The sequence below is a fragment of the Malaclemys terrapin genome, chromosome 14 (genome assembly GCF_027887155.1).
Source record: "Malaclemys terrapin pileata isolate rMalTer1 chromosome 14, rMalTer1.hap1, whole genome shotgun sequence".
NCBI lineage: Eukaryota > Metazoa > Chordata > Testudines > Emydidae > Malaclemys > Malaclemys terrapin.
This window is the reverse complement of record NC_071518.1, coordinates 12186847-12214656: the sequence shown is the minus strand read 5'-3', so window position 1 is coordinate 12214656 and position 27810 is coordinate 12186847. Positions and strand designations below refer to the sequence as shown.

The window sequence follows — 27810 nt, the reverse complement described above, 5'->3', positions numbered from 1 at the left end:
TCTTCTTCTGAAATAAGAGCGGCTTTTTTTAGTATAGTTTAAACCATCTCCAAAACAACCTTAACCAAACTGGAAAAAGTCACTTTTATTCCAAAATAAGAGTCTCCATATGGGGGGTTATGTAAGTGTGCATTCACATCTTTCCTTATACCAGTATAGCTTCCTGCCTAGACAGCCCTTAAACACACTGGCTGAAATTCTGGCCCCAGGACGTCAGTGAGAGTTTTGTCATTGACTTCACTGGGTCAGGATTTCACCCACTATCTCTTCCTCCTCAGCAGAGAAGCAGATGAGTTGCAGTTTAGGTTTCACGCTATTGAGTTACCGTCAATGCAGCCCTCCAAAAATTACTAAGGTAATCCTCCAAAAATAAACAAAAAGAATTCATTTATTTTGAAAAAAAAATATTATGAGGTGATTATAAACTGTAAAGTCCATAAACAATTAGATTTGCTCTTGCCGTTCATCTATAAGGGGAACAGGAACATTATATTACGGTCTGTGTAAGAAGAACCAAATTTGGCCTTCACACAAATAGCATTAAAATCCCACTGACGTCAAAGGCAATGGAGACACATATCACAGGGCATAATTTGGCCCTTGCTGTGGCATTTTGCTCTTGGCTGTTGACTCCCTTAAGCTAGAAAGTGGAAATGCTTTTCTGCACCAAATAAAATTAACAGGAAAGGTTGAATAGTGTAACAAATACATTGGGAAAGAATGTTTAGGGCCATATGCCAGCCTTCAATCTTGCACAAGACCCACACTGAGGGTATGTCTATACTTACCCGCTGGTTCGGCAACAAGCAATCGATCTTCTGGGATCGATTTATCACGTCTTGTCTAGACGTGATAAATCGATCCCGGAAATGCTCACCGTCAACGCCGGTAATCCTGCTCCGCGAGAGGAGTAGGCGGAGTCGACGGGCGAGCCTGCCTGCCGCGCGTGGATCCGCGGTAAGTACCTTTAAGTTCAAACTAAGATACTTCGACTTCAGCTATGTTATTCACGTAGCTGAAGTTGCGTATCTTAGTTTGAACTGGGGGCTTAGTGTGGACCAGCCCTAACATCACTAGAGGCTTTATATCAGGGGTGGGCAACTACCGGCTGGAGGCCACATTCGGCCCTTCAAACATTTTAATCTGGCCCTTATGCTCCCGCCGGTGAGCAGGGTTGGGGGCTTTCCCCGCTCAGGCGCTCCAGCCGGGGAGTGGGATCAGGCATTTGCCCCGCTCCACGTGTGCCGTGGCTCTGCACAACTCCCAGAAGCAGAAGCATCTCCCCGCTCTGGCTCCTACGTGTAGGGGCAGCTAGGGGGCTCTGCACGCTGCCCCCTCCCCCGCAAGCGCGGCCCCTGAAGCTCCCACTGGCTGGGAACCATGGCCAATGGGAGCTGCAGAGGCACACCTGTGGATGGGGCAGCGCGCAGAGCCGCCTGGCTATGGCTGCGTGTAGGAGCTGGAGGGGGGACATGCTGCTGCTTCCGGGAACTGCCTGAGGTAAATGCTGCCTGGAGCCTGTGCCCCAACCCCCTGCCCCAGTCCTAGTCCTCCTCCTGCCCTCCAAATCCCTTGGTCCCAGCCCAAAGCACCCTTCTGCACCCCCAACCCCTCATCCCCAGCCCCACCCCAGAGCCCGCACCCCTAGCCAGAGCCCTCACCTCCACACACACACCCCAACCCCCTGCCCCAGCCCAGAGCTCCCTCTTGCACCCTGACCTCCTCATTTCTGGCCCCACCACAGAGCCCACACCCCCCAGCCGGAGCCCTCACCCCCTCCCACACCCCCACACCCCAATTTCATGAGCATTCATGGCCCACCATACAATTTCCATACCCAGATGTGGCCCTTGTGCCAAAAAGTTTCCCCACCCCAGCTTTATATGGATTATCTCATAAAATACTACCTCATATCCATGCTTATATTTTAATTTCATTATTAATATAGTGATATATATCAGGAACATGAACCAACTCCCACTGACTTTCACAGGAAAAAGTGCATGGAATTATGCCGAGGATTTATTTGGTCCATAATCTTACTACCTTTACATATATCAAAAGAGATGTTTGTATAGTGACTGTATCTTAATCAACAGCTACAATAGACTTTATTTACACACATCATATGAAATGCCCGCATTGCTACAAATATGCTAGAAATAACATAATTCCTTCAAAGAAATCAAATTAGCAATGAGATCACTGAGACCACTGTCCACTACTATCCTCCTATAGTATTAAATTCCCTTAACCAAACTGACTTTATGAGAATAAACTAAGTGCGCCTCCAGAGAGTGCAAAGTATTGGACTTTTCATATCTAAGCTTATTATTCCTAATATCACAGAGAAACTTCCCTGAACTGGCCTTCTCCTTCCCAAATTCCCCATCTGAGCAGATGTCTCTCTTTTTCTTGCATTTACCTGTCAATCATGTTCACAGCTGAAATTTGATTTCTCTCCCAACAGTAACCTTAGATGAAATATTACCATGGGGTCAGTCCAATCTCAACCTGGCCATAAAAGTTCATTAACTCTTCCTAGACCCAATATATATTTGTTTCAAAGTAATGGGATCTGTTTTTTCAACAATGCCTAACAGGACAACCAAAAAATATACAAGTAAATTAAATTATTGTGTCTATTTTTCAGGCCAGGGTACATTGTGCCTATATAAGTCGTGTTATTACAATTATACATTAAATTAAACACTTTTTAAAAACATGTCCATAGATAACTGAACAAAATTAGAAATGATTGATCTTAGCTTATTTAAAATAAAGAACTCTTGTTAGCAATGAGCTGATCGACAATATACTGTACCTGAACAGTGAAAACAAGTATCTTGACTATGTTTAAAATTCCTATTCAAGCCTATTCAATATATGCAACATAATATGCTCTACAAGGACCCATAATAAAACTAGGGGTCTGATTTTCTTCTTGCTTAAAACGCTATAAATCAGTTGCAAATTTGCTGATATCAGTGAGATTACACCCATGTATAACTCATGTAAGTTGAGAGGAGAATCAGGTCACAAAATGTGTCTCTTATGAAGTTCTCCTCTGGCCCAATCCTGCAGCCTATACCCAAGCAAAACTCCTGCAAATGTCAATGGGAGTTTGACTTGCATGAATTCTGCAGGATCAACCCCCCTTCTCCACACAGTCAGCCAAATTTTAAATAAAAATAAAACTCAGTTGCACTAGCTAATAAAAACTAACAGTATTTTGTTTAATAACACCCTTAATTGTTGATATAAGTGTTGTAGACTGTATTCTTGTCTAAAATAAGAGATTTCATAATTAAACTCACACAGGGATCTCTGTAATTGAAAATCCCATTTAAACCGCTTAGTGTTTTTTTACAGTTGAGCCTGATAATAAACAGATCCCATGGACCATATGTCTGCCTGAATCTAAGGAGGTGTATGTGTGTGTGTGTGTGTGTGTGTGTGTGTGTGTGTGTGTATAAAAGTTTGATCTTCTCATTTTCATTAATATTGTATATTCTATAAATGTGATAGACTGAATGGATGTGATTTGGGAGAGGAAGACAGCATTATGCTTCTCATTCAATTGAAAATTCTGGGCATGTACATAAAACAATACAGAGATCTATCATTTTCATCAAAATTTGAGACAGATCTTATGTAGTCTCATACTTAACCTCCATAGCTAGTTTCTGAATGCCAGCATTTGAAGACAAAAAAATAAGATGTTTGCAAGGAATAAAATATAAATTATACTACGTAGGAGACATGCTTAGTAAACAAAAGTAAAAAACATTCACATTGCCCATGTCACTTTTACACACCTGAATATGAGCCCAATCTAACTTCCATGGGTTATTAAGTAAGTTTCATATTAACAAACAAAACAAAGAAAAAAACCCCTCTTACTCAAGTATGCAAATGAAAATCAAAATGTACCTTTTTTTTTTTACTTCAGGCAACAGGCATTTTCACATCACCGATGTAGAAGATTCTCTTGGGTACCTAATTTAGTAAATATATTAAAATAAACAAAACATAATTAATAAATAATTTTAAAACACTGTAAAATATGTCACTTTTACTGATATTGTACAGAGTGGAACTGTTCTGATTGGATGCTAATTTAATTTCAGAGATTCTTCTGTATTATTTATTAACAGTATTCTAGTGCTGATGAACTTAATGGAACACTGTTTAAAATGAAACAATTTTTAAATAGCAGACCTGTCCTTTATTCACATTAATAACAGGAGGATCTTAATGATAGCACAATTATCTTAGTAAAACAAAAATACAATTTTTGTCTTGACAGTGAATATCAAACTACAATAGGTGAAAGCATTTAGTTTTCTTAAATAAAAATCTTTATTATTATTAGCTGTGCTAATGTAACTGGCAAAATAATTACCAATTTCTGTATGTAGTCCATTATTTTCCAGACAACAGTTTAATAACAAAACCAGAGCTGTCATTTCTCCCTACGGTTACTCACACTATACAAGTTCAGACTGTCAAAATATATTTAAAATCTAATTTTAAAAGATTCAACACAGTTACGATGAATCTGTGCACAATAAGTGAGATAAACCAGTGAGTCAATCTATGCTCTTTAAATATGGATATTTTGTTATGTTTGTTACATCTAACTTTCTTCATTGGACTATATATATACACTATGTATACATATATACAGCAAGTATTCTGCAGGAAGTATAGCTGCAGCTACATCAATGTATGGTCATATCATGACATAAACATAGCAAGAAAAAATTGCATACCTGATTTAAGATTGGAAAAAAAAAAAAGCAAGACTATCTATGGGTTTATTTGGCATTTTGACTGCAAAACAGCTCTGCAGCTTTTAAAAAAAAAAATCAACTGTACAATTTGTGCCAACTAAATTATTATTCCACAATGTAAAGATCACTTTCAACATCAAACTGAATAGAGTGGCGTATTTAAATATTTTCAAGCATGCCACTTAAAACAATGTTTCTGTGTAGTGGGAAATTTTACATTAGATCATGTTTATTCAGAAATGTTTCAATCAAATCATGCATTTATACATATATAAATGCCCACATACACGTTCATAGCAAAGCAAGACAGCTCCTTTTCAAGACAGCTCCTTTGCTTCCCTAACAATCTTGTTGATCCTGTCTTTTTATTTTTGGAGAAAAGGGACAGTGTCGCCTTATATGTAATATTTGGCATCCTGCCCAGGATCTCTTAAAGCAGATGACTTTTTTAGACCTTTGGTGTAATTTTCCTCAAGATGACCTCTGCTCTCATGCCAATTGATGAATCCATCCTGTTATTAATGCATTTAGTTGGGAGGAATAGGTATTCAATTTTCACACCTGAAGACCATCCAAAAAAGTGTTGTGGTCAGCCTGCTCTATTATCTTTAGTCTTTGATGAGGATATCCCTTATCTAGAACCACAATAGTTCAATCAGTTCAAAGGAGAACTGAAACAGAGTGGACATGCCTCTCACAGGCACAGCGCATGGAATCATTTAACAGGTTTATTTGAAGATCAGGTATTAATAAAAAGAGATTCCAAGAAATGCAGCACTAAAACAGCCTGGAGAGGCTAAGCAGATTTATTAATTTAACATGGCTGATAACACTTCTTTTTCTTCTTCTTTTAATTTGACAAAGTTGGGACATGAGAGTTATCATTTAATAAATTTGCTCCTCTATAATGTGGTGTGTTAAAAAGGATTTTACAATAAAGGCTGCTGAAAGACTGTGCTCAGTTTAGAGACTGAATCTGGTGTGGCATGAATATACAGTTTTAAGCAGATTTAATCTTATATTATTCCTGTCTCCAAAGTGACTCTGCAGTAGATCTCTTATCAAAAGTGAAGTCTGTGCATCCTACATTGCAAAACAGAAATGTATTGCAAACTCTGGCCTGGCTTCTTATGTATTCCAGTACTTTCATCAGTGAATTAGCAGTTTGGGGGGCGGGGGGGGGGGAAAGGAACTGGATCTTTTTTGTTTGTGTTACTTACCTTTCATCACTGCCAATGTTTCATTGCAAGGGCCTCAAATGTTTGAGAAAGCTGGGACTCTTTTTAGAGAACACCACAACTTTAGGAACTGATATCCACACACAAAACCCACTTTTTAAAGGTTTCAGAGTAGCAGCCGTGTTAGTCTGTATCCCAAAAAGAACAAGAGTACTTGTGGCACTTTAGAGACTAACAAATTTATTAGAGCATAAGCTTTCGTGGCCTACAGCCCACTTCTTTCTTCGCATCCGAAGAAGTGGGCTGTAGTCCACGAAAGCTTATGCTCTAATAAATTTGTTAGTCTCTAAGGTGCCACAAGTACTCCTGTTCTTTTTACGGATACAGACTAACACAGCTGCTACTCTGAAACCATTTTTTAAAGTTAGTTCCCAAGATCTTGTACATTTCTACTTTTAAAAATCAGTGAAAGGGAAGGTTCTGGCTCCAGGTCGGATAATCAGCCTGTGTTAAAATGGAGCATTAAACTCTATCTCCAAGAGAGAGAAATTCAGCTGGATTTGGAAAACTGCTCTTCTCCCAACTGCAAATGATTTACAAAGCATGCAGCCTAAACCTCCCCCACCCCCTTCTCCTCCAGCCACCAAGGCTCTGATCCCAAACCGAATTGAAAGACTCCCATTGACTTCAACGGGCTTTGGATCAAGTTTAAGTGAGCCCAGGTTATCAGACAGAAAAGGAAAAAGGGGCCGAATCCAAATAAAAGAACAGCCCAGCTGGCTCCAGGAACGTACCTAAGGGATGATCAGTCAGCGGAAGGCCGCCTGCATGACACACCGGCGCTAAGGTTTGGACGGATGGATGGATCCTTCAGGAATTGAATTTAGACAACACACAAAAGCAGCGGCCTCCCTCCCCTCCGGCCCGCTGCAGTGCAGCCCCCGCCCTCCCCAGGGTGTAACACAGGCAGGCTGGGCCGCCCGAGAGCCCCCTTGGCAGTGGTTGGGAGGTGTGATCCGCCTGGCCTGTTTGTTGGCACAAACCCCTGCCTGGGTGAACGCCCAGACACAGAACCCCCTATTCATGGGGCAGCGCTGAGAGGTACCAGCCCCTGCGCTTCCCCCCCCCCCACGCTAGGCTCATGGTGGCTGTGGGGTGTCCTTCCCTCCCCCCTGCCCCAGCGCTTCTGGTCTGGGCCGCCTCCTTTGCAAGCAGCCTCTTGGCTCCCCGCTGGGGCTGGCCCCTGCCCATTTGCCTCCTAGGGGGGCACTTTGCGCTAACACCCCCGGCTTGGCCCGGGATCGTCCCCACAAAGTTCTGGGCAAAGCCCCGGCAGAACAGAGCCGCTTCCCCGCCGCTCTGGCTCTAAGCGGCTTACAGGGGCGAACACGTGCCGGGAACCGCAGCCGCTCTCGCCCCGTCTTCAGGCGCTCGGGGAGGGTCGGGGCTAGCGGCCAGACCCGGGCCCTTGCCCCTGCGCGGGGCCACCTACTCCCCGCAGCGCGCCTGCCCCAGGGCAGGGCTAGAGGCTGCGGAGCGGCTCGGCCCGGCAGCCGGGGCTGGTCCCAGCGCCGCGCCGCGGAGGGTCCGTGTTCCTGGGTGGGGACATAGGCTGCCCCCGGCGGAGGGAGGCGCGCGGGTCTGCGCCCTTTGGGCAGGGCACAGCGGGGGCTGGCAGACGCCGTCCGTAGTCCCTTGAAATGCCTTGGCCCCGTCCCCACTGCCGTCCGTGGGAACTCCCCGCATTTGAGTTCAGTGGGAGCAGGATCGGGCCCTTAATGGTCACGTTTCTGACGGGCCTGAGCCCTGACAGTGCCTGGGGGAAATACACAACTGCTGTTTCCTCCCTCAGCCCAGTGTCCCGAGGGAAGGACCGCTCCTGCTATCCGGATCGGAAACGGAGACCCAGACCGGAACACATTTAACACATCCGACCTCTCCACACGGGTTTACATTTACATAATAAAGTGGAGGGGAAAGGACCGAAACCGGAGACATACACTTAAAAACTACGTCTGAGACCACGCGGGTTATAATCGCCCTGCCCTTTGCTTCAGTGCCCCCACATTGCAACCTCAGCCGTACTTGGGACAGTGTTTGGGATTTGTGGGTTCATGTCAACAGGATGCTATTTAATCGGATTCAGATCAGGTATTTCATTTCCAGAAACATTCCGAGTCATAACAAAACTATTGATACACATCAACCCGCAGGCAGATGGTTGCATTCAGGAACGCCCAATAGACGTTGGAAGCAAAGAGTTTATTCGGGAGAAATTTGGGGAGGGGTTATTTAAGTGGTAGAGATTTTCTTGGGGAGGGGGAGTTAATTATTTTTGTTGGGGGGGGGGAGGTTCCCTTTCTTTATTTTAAATAATCCAAGCCTGGATGTCAGAAGCCAAAAGGGAACAAAAATCTTTGCCATTCTGCAGCTGGCTAGGGTGTGACTGTAGATCCAAATTCTGGCGAACTCAAGCCTGGGAAATGAATGTGTATTGCTGGTCTGCTTGACACCACGGAGGCTTCAAGGACGCTTGTTTTACACTGAAAACCCAGGCGGAGAGGGAGGGTAACTGTTGGCCAGATCACACATTGAAATGGGGGTGTTGAGCCCCGTTACGCCTCCATCCACAGCCATTAACATTTTGTTTTAAAGGGGAAAAGCTGCTGAGAACCCTTTTCGGGGCTGTACTCCTTTATAAATTAACACTTGAGAGGCCATCAGTGACACTTCATCCTCTCACCCCGCTGGAAACTTTAGACACTGCTTGATTTGTCTCTTGCTCTATGCCTGTGAAAACGAGACTTCGAGCAAACTTCTGCTCTGTCTTCCATTCCTTCCATGCAAGATGTCTGGTGGGTATGTATTTAAAAGGAAAACACGTCAAAGTATACAGTACTTAAAATCAAGCGCTATCTTCATCAGTATAACTCACTGCCAAAACTGCAGGCCTAAAGTATTTCACTGCAGTGTAAGAAATTGCACCGTTTTAGAGTTGAGGACCAGAAATGTGGGCACAGCACGCTGGGAAACTCTCAATTTTGGTGAGTAATCAGCGATAACAAGCTGCCCTCAAGCACACTGCCAAATTATAGATTCAGATCAAGGTGATGGTGACTAAGAGAGCAGGAGTTTAACTGATTAGCCAAGTATCAACACGCGCATCTACCCCCCGTGTGTTACTTAGCGCTCGCATCGATCGTTTTCATCTTGGAATATTTTGCATTGCCCTGGTCTTGAGTTCACAAATCTGAGTGCACTCACTCAGGGTGGTAAGCTTTATTTTTGGTCCTCCTCCACCACTAATTCCAGTCTATACTGACTGTCCTACGGTAACAGATGCTGTGGAGTGTACAGCATTAACATCTATTGATTTGCATCCACTGAGCCTGCTAAATTCATTAGAAAGTGCTAAAACTGTAGTGTCTGAATGCTCAACTGTTTCTCTGAAAAAAATAGTTCTTTAAACAACCTCCCACCTTTTTGCGTCCTGTTGTACTAGCTTGTGCTATTTATAACAAGATGTGCACTTAAAATAGATACTATGTGGATACAGATAACCTGAGTGTATGTAAAGATGTGTTAAGCATGCAAAATATATTACATTTGCCACAGCAACAACTGGAATCTCCATGTTTTATGGTATCTACTGACAACATGACATTAGTGATTTTAAAGGAGACAATGTTTATTTAAAACCTTCACTACTGAAAAAAAGTATTTTTGTATGTGGCATTTTTAAATCCAAACATCTGAACAGGTGTCAGAAACAGTGAGTCCATTTAGTTCAGATGATGATCTTAGTAATAAATACAGAGGATTTCCTTTCAAAGCTGCACATGCTGAAATGACACCAATGTGGTTCTGGCATCTGAGCAGATAATTCTGATATATGCATCATTTCCTCCCTAAATCCAGGAAGCAGCAGTACTCTGTGTCTGATATTATGTCAGAGAAATTGGTATTAAAAATTATGAATGATTCTTGATCAACTTCTTACATACTGCGGGGCGCGGGGAATACAGGGAAATGAAGCACCAGTGCCAAAGTTAGTCCAAAAGAAAAAGCTTTTTAAAAGAAGAGCTTTTATTGTGGGGTAAATAAAAAAGGGAAGTAGCCTTTCTAATAAGTAAAGCCACATTTTTATTGTTGCTGAACAAAATGAGCAAACAGCACAGTTGCAATTGCAGAGACTTATTAAAGAAAAAATACACTCAGGTGGCTATGAATATTTTCCCCTTTTCAGATGTGATCCTGTGTGCGGAGACAGGGAAAATACTGTAGTACAAACACAAAAATATTTCACTCCACTAAGCCGAATCCTTGATGTTGGGAAGGGGGTTATGCTACATTTTAGAAAAAGCTTAAGAGTTGGGGGGTTTTTTGTATCACATTGAACCATATTTCAAACTGAGCAAAGGGTCGCCTCTTTTGTGCACATCTTAATGAACATTCTTTGCAATGTAGGTAATAAATGAGAAAGAACCATAGGGCGATGGCAGAAATGGGACACTGTTAACGATGTGGAGAGTAAGAACTAACTATCTCTTTTGACATATGGGGCCATATCTCCTTACTCAGGCAAAGCTTCCACTGACTTCAGTAAGAGATTTACATGAGTGAGAAGTCAGTAAAGGGTACAGACTCCTGCTCCCCATTCAAATCAATGGGAATTTTAGCACTGAGTTTAGTGAGAGGCTTAGCAGGATACAAGCCAGAATGCTCCAAGCAAGGGGTGATTAATGAATATAGGTTATTCAGAGCAGATCTGTTCCAATTAGTTCTCAGCAAGTAGTTCTGCTGGAAAGGTGTGATCTCCCCTTAAATTCAAACAGAACCCCAATAGATGGTTTGCTTTAGTGGTTATTAAAACTTGCTTGTAGTGGGTTTTTTTTTCTTTAGTTGCAATGTAATAGTATTTCAGACAGAGATTCAAATACAGCCTAAGGAAGACAATGCATTTTAAGTCTGAAGTAAAGACTATGTTAGGTTCATGGGCTAGGAAAAGGACCAGCCTTTTCTCTGTTGGAGTGTTTTTCCCTCTGACAATCTATTTCTTGGAAGGCTTTTCTTAGCTCAGTTCATAAAACCTTTACCTATACAGTGGGTGTACTAAAACCAACCAAGCAAAACCCAGAAAGAGCAATGTTTCATTTGCTCTATCACCTCTTCTTGGACTCAAAATACTATTGTAAACCTAGTAACTGCTTACATCTTTTCATGTTACTAAACTATAAGATCTATTGTATTAACAGGGTTAATGTTGTGCCACAAATTGATTGCACATAAGTGGGGTTCTGCATCTGTGCCTAAGGAACTAGCTGCAGTGTATTAGTTTAAAAGGTAATTTTAAACGTAAGATGCTTATCAGTTTACTGAAAATATCAATACTTGTGAATTTTTTGGAATGATTCAGTCCCTAAGTGACCGCTATGAAAAATGTGGGCACTAATAGAGGTTTAAACATTTCAAGAAGGAGAAAAAGTTGCTATCTTTACTAGAGCAGATAATTTTCTAATCAGCCAATGGCAGCCAGTTTACCCTCAGATTACATATTAACTAGAATATGAAGCTCCAATTAACCAGAATATGGAGCTTGAACCATTACTCAAATTGTGGTGTAACAGAAGGTCAAATGCCAAAGGGCACTCCATTGACTTCGAGTTCAGGAGGAGGGACGAACATAGAACAGAATTGGTTAACACCAGGGACCAGTTCCAAAGCTCCATAAAAGTTTCCCATTGAAAGGACCCATTCTGCTACCACTGAAGTCAGAGATTTATTTATTTGCCATTGACTTTAATGGGAGCTGATTCAGTCAGAAATCAATGCTTGAACTCCCCCCCCTCGATGTGACTGTTGACACAACCTGTTGTGTTTTAACGGAAACTCGGTCTTCCTGAGCAGAGCATGACTTAGGGGTCCGATCCTTCAGTCCTGACCTGAAATCAGTGAGAACTCTGCCTGGGTAAACAGTGCAAGACCCAACCTGGAGCAGTTTCTCTGAGAAACAGCTGTTTGACCCCCAACCCCAAGAACAGAATTCTGGTGCAGTTTGCTGTGATGTTTTAAATTCCACTCTCTCCATACTCTGGGGGTTATTTTATAATTTAGAAGAAATTTATAAATAGTGTTGGTTTTTATGAGCCTGAGATAAAGCTAAATTCAAGTGAAGCTGTAACATTCTTCAGAGAGGCCTAAGTTTTTCAAATGAACTACAAAGTTAATCCTATTCAAATACTGGAGAAAATGCTATGAAAACCTCTCTACTTATTTGGGAGCTGCTAGGGAAAGTAACTGTTAAAATAATTGGGTCAATTGTTTTAGGAGATATTAAAAGCTTTGAACCTTGACATTTTTTAGCAAATTAACCTTTTTGAATGTTTGTTTAGGACAAATAACTTGAAAGTCCTTTGATTTTTTATTTTTCCCTCCTAAATTCACTGTGAACCTTCTAAGGCCTGTGGCTGACAAGAAAACTCTGATGTGGAAAAGGGAGGGGAGGGAGGTTAGAATGGGGTATCTGCCAAATGTCCAAAACTCTTTATCTCTAACATTAAATGAATATGTGACAAGAAAAACCTGACACGGTGTCATCTCTTACTACATACAAACTGTTCTGCTTGGATCAGATGATAAGAGGATGTTAAGTCTTCCCTTTCACTCTACTCCATCATAAAACAATCAAAATATAGGACCATATCGTGTCATCAGGTTTTTCAGCAGAACTTCCCTTTGAGATCAATGGCTTGAAATTGATGGCACGATATGACTCATAGCAACTAAGGCTCTCTAAGTCATTACAAAACTGAGAAATTATACCAAGTACCTGAAAGATCACGTTTTTCACCTGCCTGACATATAACTAATTTCTAGTGGGTGATAATTTTCCACTTTACATATAACTGGTCACTAACTTCTCTTCTCCTTTTTATCAGTGGGTTCAACTCTTGTATCAGCATCACTTCCTTGCAATGTATTAGGCTTAGATACTGCTTTCATAGTTGTTTAACTTTTTAAACTACACACTAAAAAACTGAGTACAGAATCAAAAAAATGCAGTTTATTATTGTAGATTATTCTCTCTTTTGATATAACCATAAAGTTGAAAATGAAAGAAAAGCACATAAGAACATCACACGTGGTTAGTAACTCAAGATATAAAACAATTTTGCACAGCAAAATATGTAAAAGAAAAAGTAACTGACAAGATTTTTTTATATTTATTGTGGTAAGATTTACTTTCCATTTTTTTTAAAAGACAGGATATCAGTCCCTGAAAATAAAATTTACTGGTTATTGCCTTTAAAACTGTGGAATTTTTGAAGTTACAGAAAATCCAGTTCTGCACCACAATACAACTGTAAAAAAATCTGCATCATCTTAAAACTGTGCAGTAATGCCATCTTTATAACTGCATAAACTGTATTAGCGTTCTAAACAGGTTTGTCTTTTTTTTATATGCTTGCAGGTTATATTTTAGTGCAATTCAGTCCCAAATACTTCAATTTTGAAAAAAAAAATACATTTTGAATGTAAAATACCCCTATAGATATAAACAGGAGTGCCTCCCCCTTTTAATACTTTGGTTTTCAAATACAGTTAGTGGTATAGCAAGTACTACATATACCCAACTTATATTTAAGTTGCAAGCACATGCTGCATAAGCTACTCTTAAAAAACAGTCCCATTGCAAATTCTACCCCCCCTTTACATCACAACAGTAAACAATTTAGTGCATCAATCTTTTTGTTTTTAAATCTACATCTAAACAGACCTAACTCTTTCAAATTTATCTATAACATTCCTTTATCTGTAGCATACATTTTAACTTGGCGTACAGATGATAAAAACTAGAATTAAATTATATACTAGGAACCCAGAGCATTCACATTTGACAATGACCAGATGCAAAAGAAAAAAAGGAAATAAACTTGGGGCAGATCACATAAAGATAAATTTTAGACTGCTTTAGGCAACAGCATGGTTTTAAAGTCCCCAAATTGGGAAGCGATTTAAAAAAAAAAAAAACCATCTTTCCAAAGTTTCTTTTTTTTTTTTTCTTTTTTTTTTTGCCACATTAGGTTATCAGAATCCATTCTGGCATTTTTTAGAACAGGGAATGCTTCAGTGCATTTAAAAGGAAGTCTGAAGTTTTGAGTAACTCAAAGCAGTTTTAGAGCAGACGCAAACTTTAATGGGGAGAAAGAGGAGGAAGATCAAAGGTTGCACTTTTTTGCTTTCAACTCAAAAAAGTGATGAGGCAATAAAACAAAAGGATGAATGCCATGCCATAATTGTCTCCAAAAGTCCATTTCCAAGCAAAAGAAAAAAAAATAATTATACCATACATGTCCAGCATGCAGGGTGTTTTATTAATATAATGTCTCTTTTCCATAGTCCATTGTTGCTAAGATAAAATAGCAAGCATAATGCATGAGATGAGTATGGGATCTAATGGCAGACTAAAAGTCTCATGTTTGGCAGATTAAGGCCAAAACTCACATGAACACACCGAAGGCTGATGCAGGCTTGATTCTGGCAGGTTGATCTAGGTATATCTCTAGTTTAGCACAACAACGCTAAAAACTGATGGAACTCAGCAAGCTGGAGTCTAAAAAATTCACATTGTTTTTGTATTTTTTGTATGTTTTTTTGGTTTTTTTTAATTTTATTTATTTATTTATTTTTTTTGCAAAGCTCAAATCTCATATGAAGAATTCAGGATGGCAAAAAAAAAAAACCACCTTTGACTTTTTTGGACACAGCAAGGTCAAAAGAAAAAAAAAACCTCATGAACTTAAAAAAATATAATGTGGATGGCAGGTTTCAAAGAAGAACAAACTTCATATGAAGAACTGAGTTGGTGGCAAGTTGGATCTTATAATGTTTAAAAAAAAAAACCACATTGCAAGCCCCCACAAAAATAAAACAGAAAAGCAACTCATGTAGAACTTTAGGTTGGCCAACAATGAGCCAGCCCCACCTTAAAAAAACAACTTTTTTTGTTGTTGTTTTTTTGTTTGTTTTAATTGTTTCGAGTTTAAAAAAATATAAGGTGGCAAGCTTGGTTGTTGATCTAGCAAGCCCCCAACAACAACTCACATGGAGAACTTTATTTAAGGTGGCAAGGCTGTTGGAACTCACATGAAAAACTCTGGAGAGGAAGGGTTGTCGCTGCTGGATCCGTTTTCTCTGAAGCCATTGCTGACCAGCTTCTCATATTTTTCCTTGTAGGCGTCCCTCTCCCGGACCAGCCTGGAGATCTCTTGCTTTAGGTGCTCTACTTGCTGCAGTAGCTGGTTCTTCTCTGACTCCAGGACGTGCCTTTGCTGGACCCTCTTGAAGCGACAGGACTGGGCATAGCCTCTGTTTTTGAGGGTCCTCCTCTTCTGTTTCAGCCGGATCACCTCTTCCTTGCTCACCCCTCGGAGCTGCCTGTTCAGCTCCCTCACCGACATGGTCACCAGCTGCTCATCCGAGAAGCGGTCGTCGAAATGCAGGCTGCTGCTGTGGTGCGGGTGGTGCAGACCCCCTCCACCACCGCCTCCCCCGGTGCTGCTGCTGCTGCTGCTACTGCTGCTGGACTGCACGCTGCCCGGCTGCTGGTGGTGGTGGTGCCCCGCCGGGTGGTGATGGTGGTGGTAGTGGGGTGCCCCGTTCTGAGCCGCGGCCGCCGCGATCACTGCGGAGACCACGGCGGCGGCAGAGCCCATCTCTTCCCCGGGCATGGAGCCGCCAGTGCCGGCCGCCGCGGCGGCCAGCTGCTGCCCTCTAGCATAGCCATCGAAGCTGCCCTGGAGTTGGTGGTGGCTGCTGTTGATCAGCGCTTCCACCGCGTCTTCGGGGCTGAATCCCAACGCCTCTGGGTTGAGCTGCTGCGGGTAGCCGGTCATCCAGTAATAATCTTCCAGGTGGGTCTTCTGGTCCGTGCCAGAGCCCGGGCTGGGCGCCGAGAAGCTCGGGGAAGGGGGCACCGAGCTGCAGGGCGTGCTCATCGGGGTGGAAGAGAGCGATCCCCCAGCGATCAAGCGGCCGCACTGGCTGATAATGCGATCGGTCTCCACCGGCTCCTTTTTCACTTCAAACTTCATCAGATCGAAGTCATTAACATATTCCATGGCCAGGGGACTGGTGGGCAGGTCGGAGTTGCTCATTGCCAGTTCTGATGCCATCCTTTTGCTGCTGACAGTCCTCCAGAAAGGGTGCGCACCAGGAGCGAGGGGACTGCTCTGAGTTGCAACCGGGTGAGCCAGCTTGATTATTTGCAATATCTATTTTCCTTCTCTCTCTCCACCAGCCCCTTGCAACCTTCGCTCCAATTTGCACCGACTGTTTCTCTCTCTCTCTCTCTTTATTATCCTTTGCAGAGCCTATAGTATTGATGATGCATCAGAGCGGGTTGCTCGTTCTAGTCGCCTTTTGCATAAAGGTTGTTTCTCTCTGTTGCAGCTTGGCAAACTGCAGCTGGAATTGTTAGTTGTTGTTGCTGCAAAGGTGGCTTTATGATTATTTTTTAACACTTCATCATGTCTTTCCTCCGGTCTTTTTCATGCAAAGTGCAAACCGAGAAGAGGTTCATCGGGGAAGAGGAGGAGGGGAAAAAGACTGAAGGATAAATTAAAACCAAAAAAAAAAAAAGAAGAAGAAATTAAGTCGGCGCGATAACCAAAATAATATTTTTTCTTTAAAAAAAAAAGAAAGAAAAAACGGAACCCCAAAGCTACAGCAAGAAGATGAAAAACATTTTAAAGGTCTCATCCAGCAGTAGAGTTTAAAAGCATTGCTGAGTTTTATAGCAGTCCTGACGTCAGCTTTCAAATGGGAAATTGACTCCAAGTCTGGACCAATGGGTTGCTTCAATCTCAGCCCTCATTAGCATAATAGTATAGAAACAAGGAAACTTTTCGAAGCTGTCAATCAGGGGCCAATCAGCTGACTGTCAGCTGGGTCTGTGCTTTTAACTCTTTCTTCACCATATCCTTGCACTCGTTTTCACATGGGCTTAATGTTTATCACCTGAGTGAAGAGAGAAAATATTAGGGAATTCAGGAAATTCAGTGCTTTGTTTCCTTTTCTTTCTTTTTGTTGCACTGTTTTTAATAGGAAAGCATAAACGTGGCCTCCTTAAAACTCTGGCAGTTTTCTCTTTCGCTGCATGCCATGCTTAAGCATTTATATGTGACAGCTTTGTTAGGTAACTTGTTTCTTATAGTGCATGTTTTTGTTTTTTTGTTTAATAAAACAACTGATCCTGCCTAAACCATCCTCGGGCGGCAGGGGTAGGAGGCCCGTCTCTTGCTGGGGGGAACCGTCTATCAAGAAGCGCAGGGATTTTTGCTAAAAGGCGGGGGGTGGTTTTGGGAGGGGAGTCTGGAAATGGGGAGCGAAGGTAAGTGTAAAGTTAAGGCTGTGCTGTCTAGGGGGCACCTTTTGAGCTGTTGGACTAAAGAGACAGACACTGGGTCCATCGTAGAGAAACTTACTTTCGGGGCACATTGATGAAGGAAGCAAATGAAACTCCGCTCCCGTCCCCCCAGCAGGGCTGCTAAAGTAACAGCCGAGCCTGGGGAGCGGCACAAAGGCTAGGAAGAGTTAACTCAGGAGCTCAGCAAAGCCGAGAGATCCCTCCTGCAGACTTCGGCCACACCGAGGCCTTTGCCTCCTGTCTCGTGCACGCGCAACGTAGAATCTGATCCCCGCCTCGCTGGGGTTCGGGCCACTTGCACGCTCAAGTTAAAGTGAATAACTTTGTACTTGATCGTGACATTCAGCCCTCCCCCAACTACCCTACATCATCAAGGGGTTACACGTTCAGCAAAGCGGCTTGCCACCCGACCAGGGCTCCTGTCCCCACTTTAGTGCTGATAACGACCCCCAGCCCGCGAATCGATTGCTGTTTGACCTCGTGCAAACAAATCAAACTAAACTCCAGTTGTAGGCTCAGATTCTAAAGAGGGGGCAAGTTTGGGAGAAGAGATTTGGATTGGAGGGGCTAGGAAAGAACTGTCTCTATCTATAAACGCAGCTATTGTATGCAGATCCCCAGCAGCGCCCCTTTAGACTGCTGATCTGTTTAATTAATTTAATACATTTAGAGCTAATTATATTTATTTTATTTTATTTTTTTGTTGTAAAAACTGAAAGCAAATTGGGAAGGAAGAGTGAAAACCACGGTTTAAACCTCGACAGCGCCACCTTTCGGCAAAGGTCAGTTTAATCTTGATCCATGTCCAGTTTTGTTGATCAACCAGCTTTCTTTGTAGTGTAAGTGCAGAAAAGTTTATGTAGCGCATTAACTCTGCCATTAACTCTTACAGCGGTGGATTTCTCGTGCCTGCCAATCAGGCCGTTCCCTAGGCTACTGCAATAAAGGCAACCAAGTCACCCAGTCTAAAGAGCTGGCTTCTGAGTTTAACAAAGGGGGTAGAGACAAGGGGCTATGCTGGTAATGTTTCTGCACAGGGTCCTTTTGTGGTATCCTGAAGTAAGACAAAAAAGAAATCTTTAAAATTGCCAGCCTTGATTTTCAACTGACTTTATGGCAGTACCAATAGAATTAAAGTTACTTGTAATTCAGTGATAAATGAGTTGTCTGTAGTAAGTAAGATTAAGTGCAGTGCTATAAAGTTGTTTATCTGAGAAGTAAGTCTCAGAAACCTGACTTCTGACACTTAGTCATATATTAAACCAGCTTATTGAACATTGCACTTCAGAACCTTTCTTCTTCCCCTGCCGGTCTCACTCTCCTGCCTCTCTTGTTATAAATAATTTGCTATTTATAACAATTCCAAGAATATTACTCCATATTTTTTTCCACCATTTGTGGAAATCGTCATTTTCAAAAGCCAAAGAATCTCCACCTGGGAAGTAGGACATAGGTAGTAGGTTTACAGTAGATAACATCTCATGATTATGCCATTATGATTATCAGCTCCAATATTAGCATCTGAAAGTCATACAGTTTATATTGCCACTGACACTTAAAAGAAGTTTAGCATACCATAGATTTGTAAAGATAACTCAGTCTAGAAACATTTTCTGTAACTATTTTGACAGCAGAACAATAACTATGGACATCTGTTCAGCATCGATTGTTATTTGTGGCAAAGTTAATACAACTTAACTACTCGGGCTTGCTTTCCTGTTTTTGACATTGTTGTACTCAACAAAAGTCACTGGCTCCTAGCATAAATCTGCAAAGGATAATCCAATTCCCTATGTTTGGTTATCTTCTTGAGCAAGATGATTGTGGTACAGTATATCACTTCACGTTCTCCCCTATTAGACAAACTATGTGTTAATATTTTTAAATGAAAAATGTTATTGCTTTTCAGAATTTACAATTGTAGTATTTCACTGGCCCATTTTATAGATGCCTGAGGAAATACATTGTCAGACCTATGAAATAGTTTGGACATGAGGATTTAATGTGCTACATTTGCAAACTAGGAATTTTACTGAGTAAACTCTAAACTATAGGCAGAGTATGAAATGGTATGTGCTAATAGGCGCTTTTTCTGAATTGATACCAATAGAAGCAAGTGCTGTAAATTAATCTGGACCTCTGACCTGCTAGAACATCAAGTAAAATTATTGGTTGTACAATATTGTCCTTGTTTAACTATTGCATATGACTGCCACGCCAAAATGTCTATTGTTTAGCACACCAGAGAAGAAAGATTAGTAATTTTTGATAACCTTCAAAAGCGACACCCCCCTCCCAACACCACATAATTCTCATTTTTGTAGTATTTTTCTTTATTATTTGGCTATTCACAATGGGTGTCTAAACATTTACAGTCCTCTATTAACAGTGTTTCTTTCATAACAATCACACACTTTCATTTCAATTAGAGCTATTCAGCCTTCCATTTTCCACAATTATTGCAGGCCAAATTCTTTCAGACTGCCCCCTTTTCCTAGCACTGTTTGTTACAATCCTGTCCTAATCCAAGCAGAGTATGGTTCTTTTAACAGGCTCTTGATATCTATTGCTTTTAGAAACCTCTGCTAATGTAATTTAGAACCCTATTTTCACTAGTTATTGACCAGGTTCATAAGCTTTCCTAAACTGATGTATATTTTCTGTAAGATTTTTTTTTGGGGACAAACCATACAGTCGAATGTGAAACATTAAACATCAAAATACACATTAATTGGATCACATTGGTACAGGAACTTCAACTGTGTATTAAGAGCTTTCCTAGCTAAGTAAAAAAGTGTGTGTGTGTATATATATATTATGTATAAAAGAGGTTTATAAAAAAGGTAACATTCAGATTATGAATTATATTGACTTTAAGGGTAATTTGTTATAAACTTAAACAAACACATATCAAGGACAACACATTAAGTACAGTCACTGCATCTTTTGTTTATCTAGTATCTTATTTTATGGTGCAGAACTAAACAGTGTCCGCTGAATTTAACTATGAAACCAACCAAATTGATTTCAGAAAGACTTCCTCAGAGTAACAGAATGATAAGCCATAAACTGCTCTTAGGTGCAGTGCTAGATAAATCCTTTTAACAGTCTTCAGATCAGTTAACAGGGTAAGTAAATCACAAATCACTGTTAGCAGATTTATGGGAGAGAATTAATAGAATCAGACAAGATAATCTGATAGGGATAAAATTGCTGAGGAAACAGTCCTGCCTTATATTCGAGGACATGAAACAGTCTGATTACTAGGAGTCATTACAGATAGGTGAATTATGAGCTAAATAATCAACATAGTAATTCAGTACTTATTAATTCTTTTCTCTTTAAACAACTCACAGATGCGAGTAAAAGCTTCTCTTTGAAGACACATTCTTTATATATATTTTATTAGATGTAATTTACTATTTGCATTACCTGTATTTACTTCATAATTGAACATTTTGCATTCAAATTTATGTAATGCGTTATGCTTTAGAATATATTTCTCCCTTATTAGCATAAATAGTCACTTACCTCATGAATTACTAACAAAGTTTATCTGAAAATATAGGTATATTTTTTATTAAGTGGAACACAAACATATGTACAATAAATTCTGATTTGCTGGTGCTTCTAAAGAAATACATAATCCTGGGCTGGGGAAATGGGTGAGATGTGTGGGGAGAAGACAGCAAAAGAGTAGACTCAATTAATACTTAGGTATGACAATTTGTACAGTCAACAATTTTGTTTATCTTTAAGAAGGAGTTAGTAACTGAAGGTCTGCTTTCGAAGCAGCCGCTGAAAAGAAGTCACCAGACAGTTCATAGTCTCATCTTTTTTGCCTTTTTCCTCCCCACTAATCTTTATATGGATCTGTATAATCAAAATGTATGACATGATTGTGTTTTGATCCTGCAATCTTTACTCGGGCAAAGCTCCAATGGACCCAGTCCAGCTCCAACTGAAACAAACAACTGAATGGAAACCACTCTAAATTCACATTTGTATCTTCTCTGCTTCTTTTCTGCATTTTTCTTTAAACGGGCTTGTATAATTTAGGTTTAGTTCTACAGTCTTTATTCATCCTTACTCAGGCAAAACACACCTATTGATTGCAGGATTGGGCTCTTGATCCCATTGAAGTCAGTGGCAAAGCTTCCATTGATTTCAGTGGAAGCAGGATTGGGCCCTTGATGTGTGCAATTTATTTCTGTCAAAGGGTTGGTGTTTCAGAAAACGAACTGAATCAGCAGACCCACTTTAAGGAAAAAATGGTATGGTTCCCCCTGAAGTCTAAGGCGAAACTCCCATTGATCTTAATTACAGCAGGATCACTCCCATATTCAGGTTTTTATCACTCTGCTTGATATTGTGCACTAATGTGCATGTATGTTTTGTTTGGACACAGAAGCATGGGCTCATGGGATGATTCAAATGAGTCTGTTTGTAAATGTGGAACAGCAAAGCGTTCTACTTTTGCCTCTCTTTTTCTCAAGCACTGTACAATCCATTTCTGTGACTACAGTTTTCTGCCCCTCACTGCTCTGAAACTGGTCTGAGAAAAATCTTCCTTTTAAACTCACTCTGAGCATCAACTTGGACTTCACTTGCTGCTGAATATCCTGTATTCCTTCTCTCCATCAGTTCCTAGTAGATTTTATGTGGAATTCTGCATTAATGAATCCTGCTCTCCTCTCATTCCAATGTTGTATTCATGATGCTGACTACATCATTCTTGCACCTTGGAAGATCATTTAAAGCTGTGTAAAACAAATAAGATTTGTTTTCTTTTCTCATAAAGTTTCTTATTTGGCCAATCTGTGTAGGCCCTTCATTCACAAGCTCTGTTTATTTTTATTTTTTTTAAGTTTTCATTACAAGCTATTTTTTATTAGCAAAGTCAGGCTAAAAATACATTTTCATTTGTTTTGTGTAGTGCTATTCCTTTTCCCTCTTATCTCCCATCCCAGATAGTCTTATTCCTTGAGCACTAGAAAATGTGAGGTATTAACAGATGCTTCTAATTTATTCTCCCAAGGTGCAGAATACTCTCTAGGCAAAGAGATGGAGCACCAATGCTGTACCTGACCATGTAAGTATGTGCCATGTATTGTGAGCCAGAATTGTTTACGTGATCACTCTCATACCAGTCACAGTACTTTTCCGGCATGCTTACAATGTTCCTGGTTCTGTATTAGAAATATTCCTAGATTATTGACAAATCTAAACAATTTCATGGGATATGGGAATAATTTCTCCTCTAAAGGGAAGGAAAACACAAACATGCAGCTGAAACGACATAAGATTGCAATGGGTAGCTGTCTGTACAACGTTTTATGTTGATTGTTCATAGCTTGCTCATTTTATGTACAGTTTTGTCTCCGTTTAAAAATCAATAAAGATATTTATGATGGAAATATCCATCTAAAAGAAATAAATACTTGAAACAAAGATTTTTATCCAGCTATGTAGTGGAATTTATCATTTATAACTCGAACCATTATGTGAAGCTATATAGGGTGGTATTTACACTGGAATCAGCGGAAACTGATAAATACAAAATCCAGTGAAAACTCATGCACTAAGTTCATTTCAAAATTCTACAGAGACAAAGATAATATTAGTTCAAAGGTGGGAAATGAAGGACTTGTGTCAGGCAAAGGATATTTGAAATGTCTCAACAATCTAATAAATGTGAACACTGTATTTTTATATATATAGTCAAAAAGTAATTCCTTGTCTACCTCCTTTGTATTGTATTAAGATGTTTCAACCACATTAGGAAGCTTTGACAAAAGGTTGCAATACTGACATGAAAAGAGTGAGTTTTATTTGACATTTCTTTCTGGAATTCAAGTGTCACTAAGGGGGGGAAAAGCATAATTGGGGGTGGTAGAGTTTCTTAGCTGTTAAGGGATTACCTGTTCTTTTTTATTAAAAGATCTGAACTTGAATGAATTTTAAACAAATCTGTTTCAATGTCTTGAAATTAGAAACGGAACAGTCTGATTAATTATTTGTGATACACTGTCCTGTGTGTGACCTGCTGAGCAGCCTTTGTTTGGCTTATTCAACATAAATAGCAAAGTACAATAATTGCTCATAGTAAATAATGTAAATTTCATAGTCAATTTCAAATAACTTCTGAAATGCCTAGCTCGACTGGTGTGTCATGAAGGCTCATTACAATACAAAGTGACTGGTTTGCCATTGCCTGTGCAGCCTTTATACCAGGACAGAAGTGGGAGGGCATGTGTAAATTTTACATCCACTCTGCACTCATATTGCCCTGGTGTATCAATGATTGCACAAGGTGCAGGGGAGCAGAGAGCAGGTGTAAAGTGCTTTATGGCACACTGCACAAGAGTGAATGGCACTAAAATAGTGATAGATCCTGGTCTAGTGATGAAAGCAGAAGATTAGAAGTCAAGATCCTTAGGTTCTATCCCCTGTCATTGACCTAGGGTAAGATATTCACACCTTCTGCTTATCCATCTATAAAATGGGTATAATACTTACCTACAGTGCTGGGAGGTTTAATGTTAGCTTAAAATCTTATGAGACATACCCTCCTCCCCAGATGGAAGGTGGGGCACATGAGAACAAAGTTTTATATCAGAGCTTAGGTTGACCAGCATGTACAAAAAATACATAAGGATTTTACATTACCTCTAATCTTTAATTATCCTTCTGGGTGTGGCCTACCCAGGATATCTTCTGAGCATGTTTTGGGTATTAGGAGGTGTGACTGAATACTGGGCAGTTTTAGGACCAACAGCTCTGCCCACTGAACTGAATGGAGTTGAGGGTTAATGATGCGAAGTCTGATTTCAGTATGTGAAATGCCCTTGTTGGAATGGTCTTCTTGATTGTGCAGACACAGCAGCGTCGGTCCGAGAATCTGGCAGTTGTACTGTTTTCACAGCATATGAAAACTGTACTTCTAATAATTCAGTTACATTTCATTTGGTTTGATATTTTTAAGCTGTTTTTATTTATTTATTTATTTGTTTGTTTGTTTTACACTGTGGGCTATTATTCCATAGGGATTAAAATAACCTGTAATGTGCTGTATTGCTTTTTTAAGGTCTTGATGCAAAGAAGCATGTGAATATATGTTATGTGATCTGATTTCCTTTGGTGTCATTATTTAATGTCTTTAGCAACAATGAAAAGGAAACCCGAGATCATTTTTTTCCTGCCCTCCCTCCTATGAATTAGCTTGCTGTCATGGGAGTTCTAGACAAGATTCAGTTCAGATTTGCCCCATCTGGAACCCACGGTTGTGCAATAACTTTAATCCTTAAGAAAAAGGAAATGATAGAAAAACCCATGAAATTAATTTTCACACCTGCAGTTGGAATTAATAGTGGCAACCAGAGTGGCATCCTATTTCAGTTCCCTGGAGGTGACTAACAATCCTGGTCATTAATATAATACCAACCAACATAGGAATTTACCATCTGAGGGTTCTGCCATGAAAAACAAATGATCCCAAGCTACTCCTGCACAATAGAAAATGGCTTTAGTCATGTATTAGTCATTTTATCACAAGACTGTATTTTTGCACTAGGGGTTTGTTCTCTGATGTTAGAAGAGAGTAGACTGGAACAATAGTATTTGTCTCGGTAATTTGTTGGTAGGTTTTGATTATGTTTAAACTTTCTAACATAAGAAGTTGGCGGATGATCAAGTGCCAGGAACCAAATTCTGCAAGTGTGTTTTATTTTTGGTATGGTGCTGTGGTATTTTATTTCTGTCCAGGCCTAGTCAGTCCCTGCATGCCTGAGACATGAGCATGAAAGTGCTAGATAAGAGACGAGGTCTGCAAACTAAAATGCTGCTTGAAATTTTATGCATTTCTGCTTTTCTCTCCTAATTGCAAGGAATGAGATGCATTGAGTGTCTGCTTCATGGCTGGGAATCACTGTACAGCCACTCTGCAATTTTCCAGCCTATCAAAGATGACATGCAGCTAGCACGCTGTAAAGCTAAGCACCTGCACTGTGGCTCTGAACTGCATTCAGAAGGCATTTGCTTCCATTCTTGGAGCAGTAATAGCACTTCAAGAGGTCACAGAGTACATAGGCACTTTAATCATTTTGCAGAACCATCTTTAGGTAAGAATTAAAGCTTTTATCCTATTGTGTTTGTTTAATCCTTCTCTAATCGATGTGCCTGGCTTGTTACAAATGTCTGAAATGAAACCACCAATTTCATGTTTATTCTCTTGATACTAACGTAGCTTATGAAAAGCAAAAAGCCATCATCTTTGCCCAAGGAACCACTTGCTCAGGATATATGGACATTCATAGGATTATTTACACTTCTGGCAAACTCCAGGTGCCCTACTGCCACTTCTGAAAGCAAAACCTAAGTTTGTTTAAAAAACCAAAACACACAATCCACCAAGTAATCACTAGGTTAAAACCCTAGTTAAGCAGCAGCCCAGAAACACATGGACACTCCTGAAAGTTGAGGATGAAAATCAGTGTCAGGATTTCTCCAGAAATCCTGGGAGAATCCTCCTTACTTGGATTTGAGAATAAAACAATTATTTCAGACAGCAATAGTAAATTTGTGCAAAATGGGCTCAATTATGACAGTTCTTGTTAATAAGCACTGCTGCGGGGTTTAGCTGATGGAGAGATTTGAAGATTGCATATATTTATAGGTGGAGAAAAAAATTGGAGACCTCAGCTAATTTTCTTCCCTTCCCTTTGGAACATTTAACAAGGGATCACTTACGAGGATCAGGTACCATATATAGATCCGATATCAATTTCCTGTAGAGCAAGGGGCAGTTAGGACAGGAAGAACTGAAGAGGGAACAACTGCCATTTCTACTGCCTTGTTTGCTTTGCTTCTAAGAACAGAAGGTGATTCCAAGCATTTGAGGAAGTGTTGTGGCTTACATAAGAAGAGATAACTTAGCAAGAGTGTTTTCTCCCACTGTTTGTTCTGAGTACAAAATCCCCATCAGCAAAGTGACTCTGTCTAATTAGGTGGTGGTGAGGGGCAATGTATTGTTCCTTCCATCCCAATGATTTCCAGTTCAAAAGTGATCAGAGTCTAAAACTATTTCATTTCTTGAGCAATAATTCTGCAAGCCCAACCTAAGATCTGAAAACCAAGTGGCCCCTAACACCATCACCTGGCCTAAAACTTTGGTGACTGGAACTTAGCTGTTGCTGATACACAAGAAGTTTGCCTGAGTTGGGACTGAGTGAGAACAGAGTAAGCACTCCAGGATTTGGCCCTTCAGCCAATACCTTTCTGCCTTTGTCTCAGGGGCAGTCCCAGCAAATGTAGGGGCGGACTGGCTTAGCACATTGCTGGATTGCCAGCTCCAGTTCAGCGGCAAGGCACCTGGTAGAAGCAAAGCAAGAGCCAGATACTCCAAGGTTCCAGGCTGGGAGGAGTCTCCTTTATCATCAGTCCAGGGTAATATAGTAGGGATCAAATAACTAAGGTTTACAGGATTCTCAACAGGGCAACTTTCCACCTTACTCATGGACCCAGCGGAAGCCTTTCAAAAGTTCAAGGGAACCTGGTAAACTGAGGGTACATCTACACTACCAAAGACCCATAGCAGCAAGTTTCAGGACCCAGGTCAACTGACTCAAGTTCATGTTACCGGGCTAGAAGTAGCAATGTAGACGTTCAGGCTTGGGCTGGAGCCCAGGCTCTGAGACTGTCCCCATTCACTGGGTCTCAGGGTCCAGGCTCCAGCCCAAATGTCTGACCAGGCTCAGAGACTCTCTGCCATTTTTACACCACCCCCCTAGTTATAAACAAAGAATTACCAACTGAACTCCTTTGGCCATTGCCCATATGTAAAACATTGAAATATGTGGGTTAAAGGATGTGTGTCTGAGGAACAGCCGGATGAGGTTCTCACAAAGGTTTAGGGTCAGATTTCCCTGGTCCCAGGGGGAGAGGAGGGCTGTATACCGAGGGATACTGAACCCCTACAACTCAGTTAAATCAGCAGAGGTGTGTGCCCTCAGCACTTCTCAGAATCGTGACCTTAAATATGGCCATAGAATCCCAATTAGCAGAGTTCTCATTTCTTTTATATGTACATCCTGTACTTTATGCCCAATCATTGCATGCTTGTACAGGGCCTAGCATAGTGGGGTCCTGGTTCATGTCTAGAGTTGCAGACACTACTGTAATACAAATTACTAATAAAATAAATAATAATAATACAAAAACTGAGGAAGACAATAGCTCTACCACATCAGGCTCCCCACGGCTGAGCAAGTACAAGCTGTGTTAAGATTGCCTTAGCTGGAGGTCATTCTGTGCATCTCTGATACACACCGGGTCAGATTCACTAACATTGGCATAAATTTCAGCTCCCTGTTCCAGGAAGTGCCCTTGTGCCTCAGCTGGGGAGGAGGTT

The 27810-nt window shown here is 40.8% G+C and overlaps 1 protein-coding gene and 1 long non-coding RNA gene across 6 annotated transcripts in view; one reads left to right on the top strand and one right to left on the bottom strand.

Annotated features, from left to right (window-relative positions):
* MAF (MAF bZIP transcription factor) overlaps window positions 1–18073 on the bottom strand; it is a 234132-nt gene extending 216059 nt beyond the window's left edge. For both annotated transcript variants that reach the window (XM_054049159.1, XM_054049160.1), the window contains exons 1-2: window positions 15122–18073; window positions 3934–3999 (exon numbers count right to left, since the gene is read on the bottom strand). In XM_054049159.1, coding sequence (XP_053905134.1) covers window positions 3966–3999; window positions 15122–16149 — 1062 coding nt within the window. In that variant the 5' untranslated portion in view covers window positions 16150–18073 and the 3' untranslated portion in view covers window positions 3934–3965. The remainder of the gene's footprint in view (window positions 1–3933; window positions 4000–15121) is intronic.
* Window positions 18074–18150: 77 nt separating this feature from the next.
* LOC128848900 (uncharacterized) overlaps window positions 18151–27810 on the top strand; it is a 90972-nt gene continuing 81312 nt past the window's right edge. For all 4 annotated transcript variants that reach the window (XR_008447127.1, XR_008447128.1, XR_008447126.1 and 1 more), the window contains exons 1-3: window positions 18151–18184; window positions 22441–22494; window positions 25289–25522. This is a non-coding gene — a long non-coding RNA (uncharacterized LOC128848900). The remainder of the gene's footprint in view (window positions 18185–22440; window positions 22495–25288; window positions 25523–27810) is intronic.